Genomic DNA, 19,544 nt, shown 5'->3' with positions numbered 1-19,544 from the left:
TCCAATCTCATAATTCCAAGAACTTTCCTCACTTACGTGAAGGGACCCCATCCGAATACGCTGCAAGAATAAGTCATCCACTACAGAGCTACTTATTATTTATAATTGATTAATTTGATTAGTTATGTTTTAACAAAATGATTTCAATAATAGTTATCAAATTCGAAGTCCTGTTTGAAAAGAAGACTATAGGCTAGAATACATTCACAGATGAAATAATGTACGAAAATGGCATAAAAGTTATTGATACATGTAAATTGGCTACATATTAGCACAATAGTTAAAATCTTTAAGTTATCTAATAAACCTTTTGGAGGCCATAGATATTCCTTCAAGTATATGGTATGAAAAATTCATATATTCAAAACTTCATAATTCTTATAATAAAGCATCCAAATACACCCAATTACCATAATATATAAACCCCACTCAAAATACCATCCAAATAATTTAAGGCTCATGAAAATGTTTAATATATTAAAAGCTTAAAACATATACTCCGACAATTAGAAGACCAAAAAAATATGATATCCAACTTAATATATTTTATAATTAGCTGGTTTCTTGTCAGCCTAATTTTAGTTTCTAAGAAACATATTTCTCCATGCGTAAGCAAAAGAAGAAAAAAAACATTATTAAAACCCCATACTATATTGAAAAATAGTATTTTATGTGGACAATATTTCTACATGTGTCACATTATAATTCGTTGGCGTGTACTGTGTGTTCTCTATCCGACTGGGCATGACAGATCATCCAAGCAAATCAAATACCCAACTCTCACACATTCTCAAACTTTAGGTTCCAAAAACTTCAAAGAGAGTTTTGTGAAAATTAAATTTAAGAGAGAACAAAAAAGAGTAGAGAGAGAAGAAGTAAATGGGATTCGGCTTAGAGAGCATCAAACCACTCTCCGGCGGCTGGGGCGCGGCGGCGCGTTCCTGTGACGCTTGTAAATCAGCTTCCGCCGCCGTGTACTGCCGATTCGACTCAGCCTTCTTATGCATCACTTGCGACACAAGCATCCACTCCTTCACGCGTCACGAGCGCGTGTACCTCTGTGAAGTCTGCGAACAAGCTCCCGCCGCCGTCACCTGCAAAGCCGACGCCGCCTCACTCTGCGTCACCTGCGACTCCGACATCCACTCGGCTAATCCTCTCGCTAGCCGCCATGAACGAGTCCCCGTCGAGTCTTTCTTCGACTCAGCCGTCGCGAAAATCTCACCTTCCACGTTTGGAGTCCTCGGCGATTCCACCACCGTCGACTTAACCGCCGTTCCGGTGATCGGAAACGCCGACGAGCTCGGTTTGTGCCCGTGGCTGCTCCCTAACGACTTCAACGAACCGGCAAAAATCGAAACTGTAACTGAACTGAAGTCTTCTGAGTTTATGTTCTCTGACTTCGATCGACTCATTGACTTCGAGTACCCAAACACGTTCGGAGCAGACAGCCTCGTACCGGTTCAGACAAAAACAGAGCCTCTTCCTGTAACTAACAACGACCACTGCTTCGACATAGACTTCTGCAGATCAAAGCTCTCGACTTTCACCTACCCAACTCAATCAATCAGCCATAGTGTAAGTCTCCTCTCCTCCGTGGAGTTTTTTTTTTTTTTGGTCTAAATGTTAAAAAAAAAAAAAAAAAAAATCCTCCGTGGAGTTTCTCGAAATAGTCAGAAACTTTTTTAACTGATTTTCGATTTTCACTTTCAGGTCTCGACTTCGTCTCTCGAATACGGCGTCGTTCCCGACGGGACCACCTCCGTCCCGTTTAACCGGAGCACGATCACTACCTCGACGGGGACTACCGGCGAGCAACCGAGCTCCATGGACAGGGAGGCTCGGGTTCTGAGGTACAGAGAGAAGCGGAAGAACAGGAAGTTCGAGAAGACGATACGTTACGCTTCGAGGAAAGCTTACGCTGAGTCACGGCCAAGGATCAAAGGCCGTTTCGCGAAACGAACGGAGACTGAGAACGACGACGTTTTCTTTAGTCAGGTTTACGCTTCAGCTGGGCAATACGGTGTCGTACCGACGTTCTGATTTACCTGAAAGCTCATCCTCTCTTCCACCCGTCGACTTATTGTAGACAACCAATTTATCCTTTCTTACAGCTTCGCCCGATTACTTTTTTTTTTTACTGTCTCTCTCGCAGCTCGCTGCCACTGTAAGCTGTAACTTTTTTTTTCTATTTATGTGTGCTTATTTTAGAAAAGTGAAAATCATATAATTTGGTAATTACGGTTTTATATATTGGCTGATGTTGTCTTGTCTCTATTATATGTTGACGGAGGAGATTAGATGGAATATTTTATAACACAATTTATCAATTAAATATAGTTGCTATAGCGGAAATCAAATTCTTACTGTTGTTTTTGTTTTTGTAAAAGTACAGTCTTGGTTCAATATTTTTACTTCGCCGTAAAACGAAAATCCAATTCAGTCCGCCGTTGAGAGATATTTGTTTTTTCCTCCGTTAAGTAATTAATTACCTTAATTATTGAAAAATCTCGTTGTATATTCCAATATATCTGGAAATTTCGCAGAGTAATAGACGAAAAGGTTGACTTTTCAGAAAAAAATTGAGGAAAAGTAAGAAGAATGCAGTTAATGGTTTTCTCCGAAACTTCATAAAATTTGCCTTTTGGGTTTCTGTAGAGCCAATCTTTATGTCTCTGCAGGATCGTGATTATTGTCAGATAAAGTCAAAGTCATTTTAGGACTATGATGCTTTGTCGTAAATGATCGGTGATTTACTGATTAATAGCTCATCTTTTTAGTTTTTTATTATTAAAATTTGTTTTTTCTTCTTTTTAGTTTTTTTAAAAAAAAAAAAAAAGTTAGACCAATAGCAGGCCGCCACGATATGTGGAGCCCGCGTTACAGTGATGAACTTTAGGAGAGAGGGGTTCAACCAAGAGAACTTTAGGAGAGAGAGGGTTCATGAGATTGAATTATTTTATTATTTTTTTTCTTGGTTTTTGTGTAAACTCCCTCCATGAACCCTCAATGGGGGTGCTCTTAGGTCTTTGGTTGTGCAATCCTTTTTATGCCATTCATCCAACCATGCATACTCATGATTTATAAAACTTAGAATTAATTTAATAAGTACTAATTATTTACAAAATCACTGATTACTTACATCATGAATTCTAGGTTATGGATTTTTAGTTTATAAAACTTTTATGGTCAGTTACATTATATAGCTTAAAGGTTACATCGTAGTTTTCTTGGACCATTTCTAATGGCTTACTTTATTTTTTACTCATAAAATATAATAATTTTATAATAGAGTTTGAATTTGCTCCAATTGTACTCTATTTTAGAGTAGAAAATAGAGTGATGAACAAAAAAAAACAAATTACTCTATATTTGAAGTAAACCTATTTTTCACTATATTATAGAGTGAGAAATAAAATACCATTGGAACATTTTTATTCTAAATTCTATTTTAGAGTAAAAAATAGAGTGGAGTTGGAGATGACTTTACAACTTATTTAAGGTTTTTGTATATATTTGATATAATGAAACTACACAAGGAAAAGAGCAAAACAATCTGCTAAGCGCTAACTATTTACATAATCTTCTGAACTCATGCACTCTCTTCAGAATGAACTATGTAAGTCATTTATATCTTAATAGGCAGATAGTTACGTTTTATGAATCTGTACCAAGTTTAGCGAAAATATAAAGTTACACATAATCAATAGTTTTGATCGCAATAGTTGATACTTGATAGAGACCTCTGCCATCCAAGTGGGTTTAGAGACCTTGATGCAATATGTGCAGTTTAGGCATGATCATTTTTTGCAAGGTAGCTTAAGATTTGCAAATAGTGGCTACGAAATGCTGTGGCTTTGGGGCCACATATATACAATCATAATAACGTTAATAATAGCGCATTAAAGCAAAGATCTGACAATACATGGACCTAAAGTTTTGATTTATTAATCAAAAAAAGAAATAATTAAAAGTTTGATGTTGAGTGTCACGAATAAATTGGGTACGTATGGTGATTTTCCCTCAATTAACCTTGGATTAAGCTCGTTAGGTAAACTCTACCAGACTCATTGTCTATTATATACTAGTCATATAGTTATCAGCTTGGTCTTATTAATTGCAGTTCAGTTTCAATATGATTTCGTTAAGTACACTTCTCTAAGTTTGCATGATAACGCGTGTAATCCTGTGTGAATGCACATGTCTTTGTAGTTATCTTAGATTGTCCATTTTTGTATAACTTTTTGAACTTATATTAATATTCAGATAAATGAAAAAAAATCAAATAAAAGCATGAATAATTTTTTTTGTCGGTTGTCCATCTAAATTAGATCAAGTCAGACGAACTGATTCTTCGAAAAGCACTTTCATATAAAAAAAATATAGCATCTCGTCCTGGCATGAATAAATATTAGATAGGTTGATACACTTAATATTTATATGTCTAACTATATATTAGTTGTTTAAAGGTTATATCATAGCTTCATTGCAATAGTTTTGTAGCCACACAGATCAAACTACACATCTATGGAAACAATCAATGTCGAACTATATGACCATTGTTGATATTATATATAAATGAACATCATATTCAGCTAAAGTCTCTTTCTCTGAAAACTTTGGATGGTTAGTCATTTTTGAAAATGCTATCTTAAATCTCAGTATCTAGAACGAGTTTTACATCTAAATCAAGACGTTCACAGTTTTTCGTATTCGTTATCTTGAAATGCTTATATATAACACTCGTGTATAGAAAATATTGAAATCGATCGTCAATAAGTAATCATAACTTTACGGTCATGACTCGCGAGTTTTGGAAACCTTTTCTTATGTAAACTACCACCAATGTTATAAAGAAGAGGTAATAAAGACACAGTGTCACATTTAGATGGAAATAAACTTGTTATACCAGTTGAATCAATAAACTGGGAGTAAAAAAGATAACTATCTGTCGGCTTCTTGAAAGTGAGACCTGCGTGGCCCAAAGGGGGTCCGACATGGACTTGGGTCGAAGAGGGGACAAGTGGAGGGTCCGACCACACCCCAACCACGTGAATCGCCGGCCCAAGGATTGTCTCGTGGTCCTCTTCTGCACCTTAATCCCTATCCTGACAGTTCCCATCTTCCACTAGATGAACATTGTGAATAGCAACAAAATAAATAAAGCTAACAAAAAGAAGTAACATACGATGGCATAATTGGATGTACATTGCCTAGCTAATTTGGTTAACAATTTACTTGATCACAAAATTTAGTACAAGAAAAAGAAAAATTGTTCTTTTGGCTTCAACGCCGAAGTATTTATATATAATCTCAACTGGTGTATCAAATTTTGTTATTAGATATCTTATTACAAATTCCAGCATTTATATCCATACTATTGCTTTTTTTCTCTCATTGAATTTAATGTTATTACAAATTCCACCTTTGAAAAATCTGTCTCTGTCTAGATACTATTGCTTTCTTTTCTTATTGGATTGAAGTGCCACTGCTTTTTTTTTTCTTTTATCAAATTACTTGTTTTCGATAACGACAAATTCATGTATCTTATTCTATACATACATAAGTCATATGTAATGCGGTTTTTATTATCATAAATAAAAAAAGTTGGGGTTCGTTTTGGCTGACTTTTCATTGATTTTATAGTACTCTCAACTCTTTTAATTTTGGAACCATAACAGCATCTCCAACTCAATTTTAAATCCTCAAATTTTGAGGTTTTTGTCATTCCAACCCAATTTCAAATGTTCAAATTTTGAGGTTTTAAATAGTGACATCTCAAATTTGAGATTTCACTATTAAAAACATAAAAACTACTATTCATTTCCTTTTTAGTCCTTACAATTATTTTTTAAACAAATATATAATAACTTTATTTAGCATAATTTAAATACATCAAAATAAAATAAAATAAAATAAATATTAGATAACATGAAAATAAAGTTCACACAATAGAAATATACAATAAATAAAGCTCACACAAAATAAAAATACATTTAACACAAATTAAAGAAAATTATATAAACACTTACATATCTTATGAAAATAAGGCTTAAGTAATTTGGCATGTTATATGAAACTTTCTAAAATTTGTGTATATGGGGTTATTTTATTATATATGTATTTTATATTATTTATATTATATAATATTGTAATATTGTGTGTTGTATAATATATTAAAATTATATTTATATGTATTTTTGAAGCTTTATCACTATTAATATATTTTGTTAATGTCAAAGACTATAATGTAAATAAATAAACTTTTAAATATTTTTTTGAGAATTTATGGTTTGAGTAATCAATTTTCAAATCTTCGTTTTGAGGTTTTTCTTTTTTTAAAATAAAGTTTTTGGTTGGAGATGCTCTAACAGTAAGATAAAGAATACGTATGTTTTGGCTCTGTATCAAAATTGTAAAAAGAAGAGGGTAATATATATTTTAGTTTTGTGTATAAATTATGTTTTTCATTTAATTAAATAGTGAATAAACGAAAACGGTACATATTTAGTTGTGAAACTTGATACCTACCTACCTACCTATGGGATGAATCCCTCAATTCTCATGAAGATTAAAAGGAATTAAAAGAACAAAAATCTATGAAAAAGTAGATATTAGATTAAAAAAAAAACAAATTTTAAAAGGAAGTATCCAAAGGAACATCATATCCGAAAAACATAGAATAGTCATCCCATGCATCATTATCCTCACCGTCATTATCCTTAGGCATTCTCCAGCTCTTCGCAATCTTAGCCTCGTTCCCATTTGCGAGCAATTCCAATACCTTAATCACATGATATAAAGTCACAAAACCCTTGTAATTCATTTTTTTTGTTGGTTCTAATATGTTACGATCGATATCTAATGCAACCTAAGTCACGCTTGGTCGTAATATTGGTCATTGTTGGACACAATGTGAAGCAGTAAGAAAAAGCCTGTTGATCTGTTGATCGACGTACTTATACTACAATATCTGATCAACCAACTCTCTTCTGTTACCTGTCTCCAACACCGGCCCGTCTCAACAGAAAACCGGGCCTGAGCTGAAATATTTTTTTTGAAACACTTTTAAATAAAAGAAACAAAAATTGGGGATCTTTTCTTTAAATTTTTTTTTCTTTTAAATAATTTTAGGTTTTAATCTGGGCTAAAATTTCTTAAATGCTGTAATGGATCCTATGCAAATGCATTCTGAGCACATGCACAGGGTCGGACCTGCTCCAACACTAGTTTCGACTGTACATAAGGTATATGAGTTTAGCTAAATGATTAGTTATAAAAAGTCACGAGGATAGAGATGTCAATCTAAAACAATAATAGTTTTATTTTATTGTAATGGGAAATTATTATTTAATTTGAAATAATATATGGAGTTTAGCATACCTACCTGATCCAACTTAAATATTATATATGAAATCACATACCAAATTAATATGAGACTATAATGATACTTAATATGATATTTTATTTATTTTTCATAATATAAATAAAAAATGGCTTATAAATTATAAACAAATGTGTAAATATTTATATCTGTTCACAAAATTTAATCATGCTTAATGAAATTTTATTTATTTATCTTAAATAGAAATTATGAAATTACATAAAAATCATAAACAACAAAAACAAGCATTTAACGATTCTTATTATTTAATTATTTAAAACTATTTATATGTGCATGAGAATGAGAGAATCACCTAATTAAATTTTAATTATTATATATTAATATTAACTATTATATATTTAAATTAATAAAAATTCAATAAATTTAATCTTTCCATATTTACATTTATCATTATTGTATATAATAAAATGCGTACAAAATGCAAAAAATATGGTTTTTGAAACAAATATTTCTAAAAAACTGTATGGAGTGAGTATTTGTTCGAATCCGCTAAACAAATCTTAGTATCAAACGTAAACGGCATATTATTATGCTTTAGCCTCGTGAAATTGTGGAGTAACAATCTATATGCGGTCATCTTTGATTCCCAAACTAAAAGAGAGCAAGTAGATGGAGCAAAGGTTGAGACATAGCTTCTGATCTCATCCCATATCCTAGCAAAACACAAAATGAGTTATTACAATGATTCTGAATTGGATCGTGGTTCTCTAGACTGAACCGGACCTTTAGCTGAATGTTTGAGTGGTTGGTCAGGAAAGAACAAGATAGTGAGCAAAAATTGACTTTTTTTACCAAAAAAAAATTGACTTGACTTCATCGATTAGTCATCTTCCAATGTTTGAGTTAAACCCTACCTTGGCATCCAAATTTTCCAATTTATACGAAACGTTTTGTCTCATTAACGCTCCCTAGTTTCCGGTTTAGTACAGTTCAAAAATCCTCGTACGCCAAACTAGGAAACTTTTTTTTTTAATCATACTTGATTCTGGTAGCAAGTGTAAGCAAACTCTCCAAGCATGGAGACACATGAGCTTTTGCCTGGTGAATGTCAGTTATCTTCTTCTTCATTGGAATCTTTTTTTTTTTTGAACTGGCTTTCATTAAACATTAAAATAAAGGAACAAAAGAGTTTACAACCCAATGGGTTTAGTAGTAACTATATGGCATAGCCTAGTAGAAACCCAATACAGACCCATTAGTAAAGAGTTCTTCATTGGAATCTTCTTTTGTTCTTTTTGACTCTTCACCAACTGCAACAACAATAGTTGAATTCCTAATTAGTCAAATAATCCTTTTAAGCGGACAAAAACATAGGAAATTAGGTATTAGACGTATAAAGCGCAATAAGCTCAATGATCATTGCATGAGATGGTCTCCTTTCGGCCTGATCGTTATTTGGCGTATGAAATTTTATTCAACGGTTGGTCCAATGTTGGCCCAAAATTATTGTTAAACAACAAAGTGAATACAACTAAACTAGCCCAAATTAGACCCACGGTGTATAGGGTTTTAAGCCGAATGCCAGAAGATAGCTTGTGAAGTGAGCCTTAATGTTTGAATTTAATAAAATATATCTGTTTCAATTAAGACAATTTAAAACTATGTAACAAGTTTTCAGTTTTTTTTTCCATCTTTTCACCTTGCAGACAACCTCTACGACCCTTGCTTTTCCGGTGGTGGCGAGTAGCGCCGGTGCCGGAACCCCTAGTTTCCTCTTTCGTTTTGCCTCTCCTTGCTTCTCTCATCATGAATCGATATATCTTTTTCTCTGGATTTGAATTTGGTGTGGATCCGCTTCTCAGATGTTAGATCTGGTGAAAAAAATGAGATTTTGTTTAGGTGAGGGTAAGGAGGGGTCGGCTATGGTTAACGAAGCGATTTTCTCTTCAGTTCTACTTTCGGAGAGGGCTCATATATCCGGCTAGACATATAGCCTCCGGATCTAGTTGTTGGACTAGATGTGGATATATCTTACAGATCCATGGCGGCAGGGTGAAGAGAAAGACGGTGGATGAGTTTCGTCGGAGCTCCCACCGTAGCTTCTTCTCATACCTATCTTTGGGTTGGGAAGCTTCTCGCCCTTCTCTCTCAGACGGTGGTGTGTGCCCTTGTTTCTCGAGATCGTCTGTCACTGCGAACCAGCACCGGCAACAGTTGGTGTTTGTGCTTCTTCCTCTCATCTATTATTGGTGGTCTCGCGACAGCTCGGTGACGATTCCGATGTGGACAGCTTCTGGATCTTTTTCTATTTCTCTTAGTTATGGTTTTGTTTATGGAGTTTCTGGTAGGCAGATTATCTTAGCTGTGGTGTACCTGTTGGTTCCTCCTGCGTGTTTCATGGTATTGTCATGCGTGTTTCATGGTGTTGGTTCTTGGAGTCTATCGGTGGTTAGTGCAGTGACATATTCAGTTGCAAAATTATCTCCGGGTTATGGTGGTTGCAAGAATCTTTCGTCGTTTTGGTGTGTTATTGTTTATTCTGGTTTTCAGATGTGAGCGGCGAAGCTTGGTTGTGTGGAGGTTTTGTTGGACTTCTATCTAGATGCAAAAGTGGGCGTCAAATAGTGCGTTCAAGCCGTATCCGAGAGATGTTTGGATTGTGAAGCGATCTCTCTAGTCGGGTTATGAAGTCTTGGTTCTGAGTTACGAGTGGGGATGGTATCGTTTGGCAGGCCATAGGCGGCAGCGATAGATCCGGGTTGAGAAGGCGCGATGGGGTCTTCGGGTTCTACAAGTGGATGGTATCGTGTGGCGTGCCAAGTGCAGCATCGATATATCCAGATTCTCGTTACCTGCTATTTAGCTTGGAGGTCTTTTGCACTGTTTGTTGCATACTTTTGTGTAGTTATGTATTGTTATTTTGCTTGTTAAGTTGGTGTTCAAAAGTTACTCCGGTGTGGGTTTTAGCTGCCTGTTCTTTGGGCTCTTGTCTCTGGGGATGTTTTGTATCCGCCAGCTTATGTATTGAACTGTCGTACTTCAGTTATGAATGAATTTCAATTTGGGAAAAAAAAAAAAACTATGTAACAAAGATGATACAGCTTCTATTTTGAAACAAAAGTTTGACGGTTATTTATAAAAGACTTAAAAGTTAATTTATAAATTTAATTTATGAACATAAATGATCATTCGCCACTATAGTCTTGTAACCCATTTAAAGAAGGCATGCTTTAAAGCAATAAAAAGTAGAAACTTAGAGCATGAGCATTGGTGAACCCCCCATTGGGGTTCACCCAATTTTTTAAATATTTTTTGGTGGGGCCATAAATAGTTATGAACCTGTATTTGTTGTTTTCTGCATTAGTGAACCCGAAGAAGGAGTTCATAGGAATAAAATAAAAATATAAATTAAAAAAAAAGAAAATTTTGAAATAATTCAGAATACATGAATAAAATAGTAAAATATATTATAAAATTATGAAAAATTTTTATTCAATACATTAAGAGTAGATTACATAAATAGAGAAATTCAAAAACATACAAAGCTTATTCATCTTCATCACCAAACTTTTGCCAAATATTTTCCACTAAATCAGCTTTCAATCGAGCATGCGTCTCTAAATCTCGAACTTCTCTGCGGATGCCTAACATATCACCGACATGAATACTATCTCTGGTTCTGACCCTTGAACTTCTGCTGGACTCTCCTGACTCAAACTCAGACGTATTAATTTGAGCGTATCCGTGTCGTTCGTTCTCTACTATCATATTGTGCAATATGACACAAGTTTTCATTATCTTTCCTATCTTTGCCTTGTCCCATTGTTTAGCTGGGTTTTTAACAATTGCAAACCTCGATTGTAATACTCCAAAAGCCCGTTCGACATCTTTTCTGGCGGATTCTTGTTTTTCAGCAAATTTCTCGGCTTTACGACCTTGAGGAAGTGGGATGGATTGGATAAATGTTGCCCAATTTGGATAAATTCCGTCAGTAAGATAGTAGGCCATACGATAAGTGTGGTTGTTGACCTTGAACTTAACTTTAGGTGCTCGACCATGTAAGATGTCATCAAAAACATGTGACCGATCTAGAACATTGATATCGTTGAGGGTACCTGGTAAGCCGAAAAATGCGTGCCATATCCAAAGATCTTGTGATGCAACAGCTTCTAAGACAATTGTCGGCTTTCCTGAACCACGTGTGAACTGACCTTTCCAAGCCGTTGGGCAGTTTTTCCACTCCCAGTGCATACAGTCGATGCTGCCTATCATCCCCGGAAACCCCCGTACCTCTCCAACATCGAGTAATCGTTGAAGATCCTCGGGTGTAGGCTTGCGTAGATACTCATCTCCAAACAACTGTATTATTGCATCAGTGAAATTTGCCAAACATAAACGTGATGTACTGTCACCAAGTCGGAGATATTCGTCATATGTATCTCCCGACTGACCATATGCGAGCATACGTATAGCTGCCGTACACTTTTGAAGGGGAGAAAGCCCGTACCTTCCCGCAGCATCTCTTGTTTGCTGAAAGTATGGAACTTCACTACTTAGACGCTCGACAATGCGAAGGAACAGTGGTTTGTTCATTCGAAAACGCCTCCTAAACATTTCAGGTGGGTATGTAGGATTTTCCATGAAATAGTCTTTCCATAGTTGATTGTGTCCTCGCTCTTGATCTCTTTCGATATAAGCTCGTTTCTTCCGGTAGTTGGTTTGACCATCAACTACTGTGTCTATGAAATTATCAACAACTTCGTCGACCATTTCATCAAAAGCTTTATCTGCTTCATCGCTTGATGAGGAAGACATTGTTGATGATATTTATTGATCTTTTTCTTGCTACAAAAGAAGAACTTATAGTTAAATTTTTTTAAATGGTGGTCATTTTTTTTCTTTTCTATATGGTATGTTTATCTTTTTAATAATTGTTTTTTGGATTTTAAAGTTATAGTTCGATTTTTTTTTCATAAACTATAGGGAGTATAATATTTTTTCATATAATCCATCTTTTTTCTTTTCTATATGGTATGTTTATCTTTTTAATAATTGTTTTTTGGATTTTGAAGTTATAGTTCATTTTTTTTTCATAAACTATAGGGAGTATAATATTTTTTCATATAATCCATCTTTTTTCTTTTCTATATGGTATGTTTATCTTTTTAAACTATAGGGAGTTTGTATAAAGTTATAGAAATGGAATTCATTTTTTCATTGTTTCATTGCCTCATAAAACTATAGGGAGTTTGTATAAAGTTATAGAAATGAAATTCATTTTTTCATTGTTTCATTGCCTCATAAAAACAAAAGAAAAGTTTGTATTTTACCTCTATGGATTGGTTTTTGACAAGTAGAGGTGGTGATGTCGATGCAATCGTGGTGAACCCCCGTGGTGATGGATGAGAAGTGGTGAAGTTTTGGTGAAGTTTTGGTGAAGTTTTGGTGAAGTGGTGAAGTTTTGGTGAAGTTTTTGACAAGTAGAAGTTTATCAACGAAGTTTACAAGTTTAGAAGTTTTGGCTTTCAAGTTTACAACTATTGTGAAACACTTTGATGCACAAAAATAATAGAAAGACATAGTTTATATATATAGAGATACATGAGTCAAGTTGCTCGGGTACATACACCCGTCAGTTGAAAAGGCAAGTCGTGGGGACATACACCCGTGACTTGAAAACACATCCTCTGGGTACATACACCCATATTAACCGAAGGTCCTAAAACGAGTGTAGAAACATACAAAATACTACACTCTCCCGTGATTCAATCTGACATAATACTACAACAACCATCAACCTTACCCGTGACTTGATATGATACATAAAGATACCGAGACCTACAACCACGTCCACACGCATCCTCCTCCTTGAACCCGTGACCTACAAAGAAAAATGGATACATATCAATAATCTAGATACCAAATCATATACCAACATTATCAATATACAGAAACCAAAACATATTCAAAAAAGCAACTGATAAATGCACAAAAAAGCTTCCACTCACCACGTTAAAGCATTTCTGAAATGAGTTTGTTTTTTAGAGCTCTTTCTTGATCAGATAGAGTTTCTTCATTTTTTACTAGCAACCTATCTAGGAGTTTTTTTTTGGATAAGTTATTCTTTGCCTCTAAAATGCTCTCTATCTGATCAAACGCTGGTTCATTCAAGTGTTTCTTGCGTTTTGCTGCTTTGGAAGCCTTCACACCGGGAGGCCTAACATCTTCCTCGCGACCCACCTCCTCTGCAGGTTCCTTCCTCTTCTCCTTTGAACCATCTCGTGTCGAAGTGTGGGATCTCCATTTTTGATCAAACCGAAGCTCCCTCCAACAATGTTCAAGAACGAACTTGGAATTGTAATCATTAAAGAAGATGTCATGAGCCGCCTTCATGACATCATTCTCAGTTTGTCCACTGGCTTGCTTCTTCAAAGCAGCTTCGTGACATCCCACGAACTTGCAAACCTGTTCGTTAACCCTACCCCACCTCTGCTTACACTGACTCCACTCCCTAGGAACGGAGCCAACGAGCAGAGGGCTTGCATTCAAAAACTCCTCTATGCGCTTCCAAAATGAGCCAGCCTTCTGCTCATTACTCACGATTGGATCCTTGCTGGTGTTCAACCAAGCACTGATCAGCACCACATCTTCTTTGGTTGTCCATTTCCGCCTTTCCGCAGATTTTGGAACCTCAGAACAACCAATATCTATTGGTTGACTGCTCTGGGAGGCAAGGAGGTTAACGAACCCGTGAGAGTTAAGGGAAATTGGTTCCATTTAGTTTTAGATAGAAGTTTTAAAAGTTTGGTGTGTTTTGAGATGTGGATCATGCCTATGTTTTAATACTAGTTTTAGTGTTAGAAAGTACAACAAATTGATTACGTGTGTGTGTTTGTCTAACTACCAAGCATTGATTAAACTAGTTTAAGTATGGTGTGTGTTTTTGGTTATAATTACTATATACTAGTTTTAGTGTTTGGTGTGTGTGTGTTTTAATGACTCTACAACAAGTACAACATAGGTATAACTACACAGATTTCATTGAATGAACATCAAATAAATTTTAAAAACTCAACTACACCGATTTGAAAGACAACCACTCACTACCATTGAATTCGCAACTACCTATAATTTTTAAAACTCAACTAAGTGTGGTTAAACTCTAGCTAGCTACCACTGTAGTTAACCAGTGTAGAGTAAGGGTTACCTTTTGTTTTCAGTCGAAGCAGAGCTTCTCCAAGACCTCAACCTGCACAGAGAGGTTGTAAACCTGCCCAGTGAGGTTATCAACCTCCCGAGTGAGGTCTTTCACCTCTGCCTGTACAAGAAAGAACAATCATACAGTGTTAGTCAATGCATAAAAAATTAAGAATCTAGTTAATGCACAGAATTGAAATCAAATTAGAATCTAGTTACCTCCAGTCTCTGAATGTGGTTATTGACCTCCGGCACCCAGTTTATCACCTCCTCCACCTCCTCCAGACGCTTAGTGAGGCGTTCGATCTGCTCCTCCACACCAATGACCCAAGGCTGACGATAATGAAACCCATCAGCCTTGGTACCAAAAAAAAAAAAAAATTTGAATCAATACTCTATCTCGTTTAAAAACAGAAATTTCAAACTGCAATTAACAACAACCGTACCTCGTAGTTTTTGCAGGTGAAGAACCGCTTCCCAGGAAGAGTGTCGTAGTCGTCCTTCCCACGAACCTCGTGAATGATACTGCCACCGCAGGGACACCTCGTCGGAATCCCGTACTCTGAATCAGCCACAGAAGAGAGCATGTTGATGTACTCCTTAGTCCTCTTTGAATCTCTTATCTCTGTTGCGGGATCCATCTGCATCACAAAATACGATTCCTTTTAGAACCCTGACTATAAACTAAATCGATTTTACAATAAACGAACCCGCATGACGATTTTAAACCACAAATCTATACCCCCTTTTTGATTTCGAACCCTACGACAAAACCCCCAAAATCATAAATCAAGACCCCCAAATCGAATTTTAACCTAAAACGCTTTCGACCCCAAACGATTGAATCAATCGGTGAAACTAGTGGATACTCACCTCAGATCGTCTACGAGAGAGTACGACGTTGATTAGATCGAAGAAAGAACAGAAAATGATCCGGCTACCGCGTCGCAGGAAAAATCGCCAGAGAGAGAACAAAAACCCTAGCTTTAGAAGAGAGAACTGAAAATGAATGATCTATCGCGCAACCCTTTTTTTCTCCGTCTACACGCGGACTCGCGTGTCCACTCTGCTTTCGACGCGTGGATTGACCCCGTATCATACGGGTTCACCCGCAAGAGACGGATCACGATATTAAACCCAATAAACATTTTCTTTTAATCGAATGGGCCTAGGATCCCGAGCCCGTGATCCGGTTATAAACCGTCGATGCGGCTGCTCTTAGCCAGGGTTACAAGATTAGATGGCCCATGAAAAAAAAAAGAAACATAGGGACGTTAACGTCTTTTCAAAAAACCTACAAACATTCGTTGTCATTTTCATGTAGAAACTATGATAAAATGAGATAAATTACACACTAAGGCCATTGATTGAATGCCAACTACTACACCTCGCCGCATCAGAGAAGACACATACGAGTGTACAGTTCAGAAGACTATCTTCTGCATGTGCCTTTAGACGTGTCAAATTAATTCTACGTAAAACATGAACTGGTCCTGACTCTTGACCATCACAAATACAATTTTAATCATAGTCACATTTTTATTCAAATTTCAAAAATCACAAATATGTTCACATTTTTTCCAGGATATATCCATCAAAATTCGAAATGGAACAAAACTGATGAATTACAAACTTACAAATCTGAAAACGAAAAAGCCTAAACAACTTAATAAATCAAAAGCTGAGATTAAATAACATTGTCAAGCAGAACACTTTCCTAATGATCCAAACTCATTTCCTAATTGTTTTTTTTTTAATAATAGTTATCCGCCATAGTAAGAGTCAGACTATATTTAAGGCTCATCATGTAGAGCTCTGACCCAACCCAATATCCAGAAACAACCGGGTCAGATACAAACAGTAGTCTAAAGAACTGTTGATCCTCTGTTTCTTCTCTTCATGTACTCTGTTTCTCAACGTGCCGCACCGTTGCTTTGAGTACTCCGCCGCACCACCTGATCATTACCCTTCACGTCATCACCACCCTCCTCGTCTTCATCATCGTCACAAGTACAGCTTTTCTCCGCCGGCGTCGCCAAGTACGTGGGGTTCACATCTCCGGCCATTATCACCAAGAACTTCTCCGGCAAAGCTACAGCCTTCACAGCTGTATCAGGTTTCATATCTCCGGCTTCAAGATCGCTGTCTCTGCTCTGGTTTTCCTCACCGTCGAAGTAACCAGAGAGACGCCAATAAGAGCAACCGAGGATTAGAAGAGCAAAGGCGATGAGACCAAGCATCGCCGCTAAACCACCGAAAAGATAAGGAACCGGTGAATGCCACGGCGAGTGCGGTCCTCCCATGGTGGTTCTGTTTCCGTCGACGGTTTCTCTTGGAGGGTAGTATTGTCTTCCTTCCATTTTTGTAGACTGTGAAACAATGAAAGAAAGTAAGCGAAAAATAAAATTTGATGTTATGTTTTTTTTTAATAAGAAAATGTTTTGGTGAGAGGAGGAGAAGTGTGACGGATGAATTTATAGAAAGAGAGCAAACGAATTAACGTCGTGGATTGTGTGTGACGCATATTTCATTTTATAATTTTGCGTATGAGATTCTTTTTTTCGTCCACTTTTTATTATTATTTTCTGTATTTTGTAAGAAGTAATTTAGAGGAAAACAACAACGAATTCTGTTGATGTTTATCAATTATCACTAATGATGATTGTGTGGAGTCATGGCGTGATTACTTAACTACGCTTTGTATTTTTGCACCGTTTGCTAAAGCAGTTGAGGTGATGTATAAGTACTATTTCTGTGAATTCCAAAAGTGTAGGGTAAAATAAGCTTTTTTTTTTTTGTTAAGTGGGTAAAATAAGCTTGCTATAGAAGGAAATTAACTTTGATGTATCAGCAAACACTCTTAATCAAATAGTTATTTTCTGCGGTTAGAGAGCTTTCAAATCATTTGCAGTTTCTAGTTTCTACAACCTGCATGCTATTTCTACAGTTTCTAAATTCACTACATGCCTACAATAACTCAAATGTCAATATTTTTTTTTCTAGAGTTATGATAAAGATTTTTTAGTTCCTTAATTAATAAATAAATATTACGGTCAAAATATGTACTTGCAATTTTACATCAGCCATATTTATATCTATATTTGTCACCAATTACAAAAAACATCTATGTGAGATAAATTATGCCAAGATTCTTAGTTGATGCGTATAGACAAGGTTACTTATGCATGTGTACTGATATATATATACATAGACGTCTACTTATGAGTTTGCGTTGGTTAGATGATCAGTTGGGATCCAAACTAAGGTGGTATGTTTCTTAATTAGTATTCCTTTATATATACTTTTAATCTTATTCATTCAAAAAAATACTTTTAAACTTAATCAGTGGAGTGTTTCGAAAAATATCTTAGATTCAATCATTCTTTGAAGATAAACAATGGAATTGTAATATAAATAATCACTAATTATAAGATACAAAAAAAAAAAAAAAATCACTAATTATAACACTTAACTACTGTTTTAGATAATTAATAACCATTTAGAAAGTGTCGAATCCACTCAAAAAAACTTTGAAATAAAATATTGCATGACTTTATGGGATTATCTTCTTAGTATTTTATGTTTTATAGTCGTTAACCAGCTTATGATCAACATATACTCGATTAGTAACTTTTTTCTTTCAAAATTACAGAGAAGTAAAACGTTAGCACGTTACGAAGTTGATGAATTTTTGTTTGGACTTGAAGAAATAAAAAGAAACCCATTGATTCTTTTTTTTGTCACGAAGAAACCCATTGATTCATAATAGATATTTAGTAAAGAACCCTCTGAGAAAGGAGAGGGTTTCAGAGGCATATATGGTAATTAGATAAGGACAAGAGACTAACCCAAAACGGTTCCTTTAAAGCAGCTAAAATTAGGTGTGCGATGCAAACGTGAAGGGATGGCCGCAACGTTGTAAACGTTAACGCCAAACAAATAAAGCGAACGTTACCTAAAACAACTAAAAACACTATGTTTGTTTAAGTTTTTTTTACTTAGAGAGTATAGATATTAATAAAACATTATTGCAGTTTGAAGATACTGGTTTTAATCTATGACTTTTATGCGTAACATTGCATGATTCTAAAGAAACAGAAAAGAAACAATCAGACAAACGAATGAGACCTTGAAATATCGGAAGGCAAGGGTTTACTGACTAAATATATTAATAAATAGCAACATACCAAAAAGTATTCAATTTTTTTTTTCTTCAATTAGTATGATAACGATCCGAAAATTTTCATGGTATATGTTTATTATCATAAATCACGTGAAAACAAAATTCTTTCAAAAATTTAAAACAGAAGAAAAATCATTGTTAATGAAACAGAACGGAAGTAGACCACCCACCACCATAATATGCTTTAACAAACGATCACTATCGTTTTACCATTTTAAAAAAAAAATCCACTATGCAGCAAAATCACTAGCGTTGGCTTTGATTTGAGGGTCAACCCGGCCGGCTCCCGCTGATCGAATCATTTTTTCGATTCTATGTAAACAAAAAAAATTATCTATCCGCATCCGCCCGCCGGATCAGTGGGAAACATTATTTATATTAAAACTAATTATATTAATTATATTAATAATTTTAAATAACATTAAATATTTTTACGAAAATATTTTTTTTTTAAAAATCTTATAAAATAAAAATAAATTTGCGGTTTGACAAGCACCTCGATTACGTCTTTAATACTATTTTAATGTAAATATTTGATGATACAAGATATATATATTTATATATATATACACTTCAACAAAAAAATGAAAAAGTGAAAAACCCTTATGAAAAAGCTGGAATGGAAACAACATACCAAACCATATATATCCATGAAACCTCAATTATCTCATCAATGCTAGAGATATAACTTGAAAATTATAAATGAGATAACTAAAAGGGTCCCCCACATTTTTGCACAGTCTATTTGGATCAAAGTGTATGTGGTCAAGTTCCTATCATTTGCTTTTTCCTGTTTAGTCAAACACATTGAGAAAATGA

At 35.2% G+C, this 19,544-nt stretch overlaps 4 protein-coding genes across 11 annotated transcripts; 1 reads left to right on the top strand and 3 right to left on the bottom strand.

Moving 5' to 3' along the window:
- Positions 1–879: 879 nt before the first annotated feature.
- LOC103249145 (zinc finger protein CONSTANS-LIKE 5) lies at positions 880–2,043 on the top strand. The gene is given in 2 exon segments (NM_001302069.1): positions 880–1,578; positions 1,714–2,043. Coding segments are annotated over 2 exon segments (1,029 nt in total).
- A 7,714-nt stretch (positions 2,044–9,757) lies between these two features.
- LOC117131741 (putative nuclease HARBI1) lies at positions 9,758–15,823 on the bottom strand. 8 transcript variants are annotated; one of them, XM_033284095.1, is made up of 4 exons: positions 14,989–15,823; positions 14,762–14,899; positions 14,553–14,663; positions 9,945–13,226 (listed from the first exon to the last, which is right to left on the bottom strand). In XM_033284095.1, exons 1-3 carry the CDS (start codon positions 15,187–15,189, stop codon positions 14,562–14,564), a joined length of 441 nt encoding a protein of 146 aa, XP_033139986.1. In that variant the 5' UTR covers positions 15,190–15,823; the 3' UTR covers positions 9,945–13,226; positions 14,553–14,561. The 8 variants fall into 8 exon arrangements, with proteins under 8 accessions (XP_033139983.1, XP_033139980.1, XP_033139982.1 ...); XM_033284096.1 differs by having other exon boundaries at positions 10,264–14,663; positions 14,989–15,183; positions 15,416–15,823; XM_033284092.1 differs by having other exon boundaries at positions 9,758–13,226; positions 14,762–15,823.
- Positions 12,978–14,122, bottom strand: LOC117131766 (glutathione S-transferase T3-like). The gene is made up of 3 exons (XM_033284229.1): positions 13,475–14,122; positions 13,149–13,226; positions 12,978–13,064 (listed from the first exon to the last, which is right to left on the bottom strand). The coding sequence occupies exons 1-3, from the start codon at positions 14,120–14,122 to the stop codon at positions 12,978–12,980; spliced, it is 813 nt and encodes a 270-aa protein (XP_033140120.1).
- A 274-nt stretch (positions 15,824–16,097) lies between the features above and the next one.
- Positions 16,098–19,099, bottom strand: LOC103851693 (protein GLUTAMINE DUMPER 3). Its single transcript, XM_033284097.1, has one exon. The coding sequence runs from the start codon at positions 16,900–16,902 to the stop codon at positions 16,456–16,458; it is 447 nt and encodes a 148-aa protein (XP_033139988.1). The 5' UTR covers positions 16,903–19,099; the 3' UTR covers positions 16,098–16,455.
- Between the last annotated feature and the right edge of the window lie 445 nt (positions 19,100–19,544).

The sequence above is a fragment of the Brassica rapa genome, chromosome A02 (assembly GCF_000309985.2).
Source record: "Brassica rapa cultivar Chiifu-401-42 chromosome A02, CAAS_Brap_v3.01, whole genome shotgun sequence".
NCBI lineage: Eukaryota > Viridiplantae > Streptophyta > Magnoliopsida > Brassicales > Brassicaceae > Brassica > Brassica rapa.
The sequence above is the reverse complement of the archived record's forward strand: the minus strand, read 5'-3'. Positions and strand labels throughout refer to the sequence as shown.

Coding starts and splice junctions, on each gene's coding strand:
- LOC117131741 (XM_033284089.1), bottom strand. CDS start 12,160: ATGTCTTCCTCATCAAGCGATGAAGCAGATAAAGCTTTTGATGAAATG.
- LOC117131766 (XM_033284229.1), bottom strand. CDS start 14,122: ATGGAACCAATTTCCCTTAACTCTCACGGGTTCGTTAACCTCCTTGCC. Junction 13,227..13,474: donor AGATAGAGAGCATTTTAGAG/GCAAAGAATAAC, acceptor TTTTCTTTGTAG/GTCACGGGTTCAAGGAGGAG. Junction 13,065..13,148: donor TGTATCATATCAAGTCACGG/GTAAGGTTGATG, acceptor CACTCGTTTTAG/GACCTTCGGTTAATATGGGT.
- LOC103851693 (XM_033284097.1), bottom strand. CDS start 16,902: ATGGAAGGAAGACAATACTACCCTCCAAGAGAAACCGTCGACGGAAAC.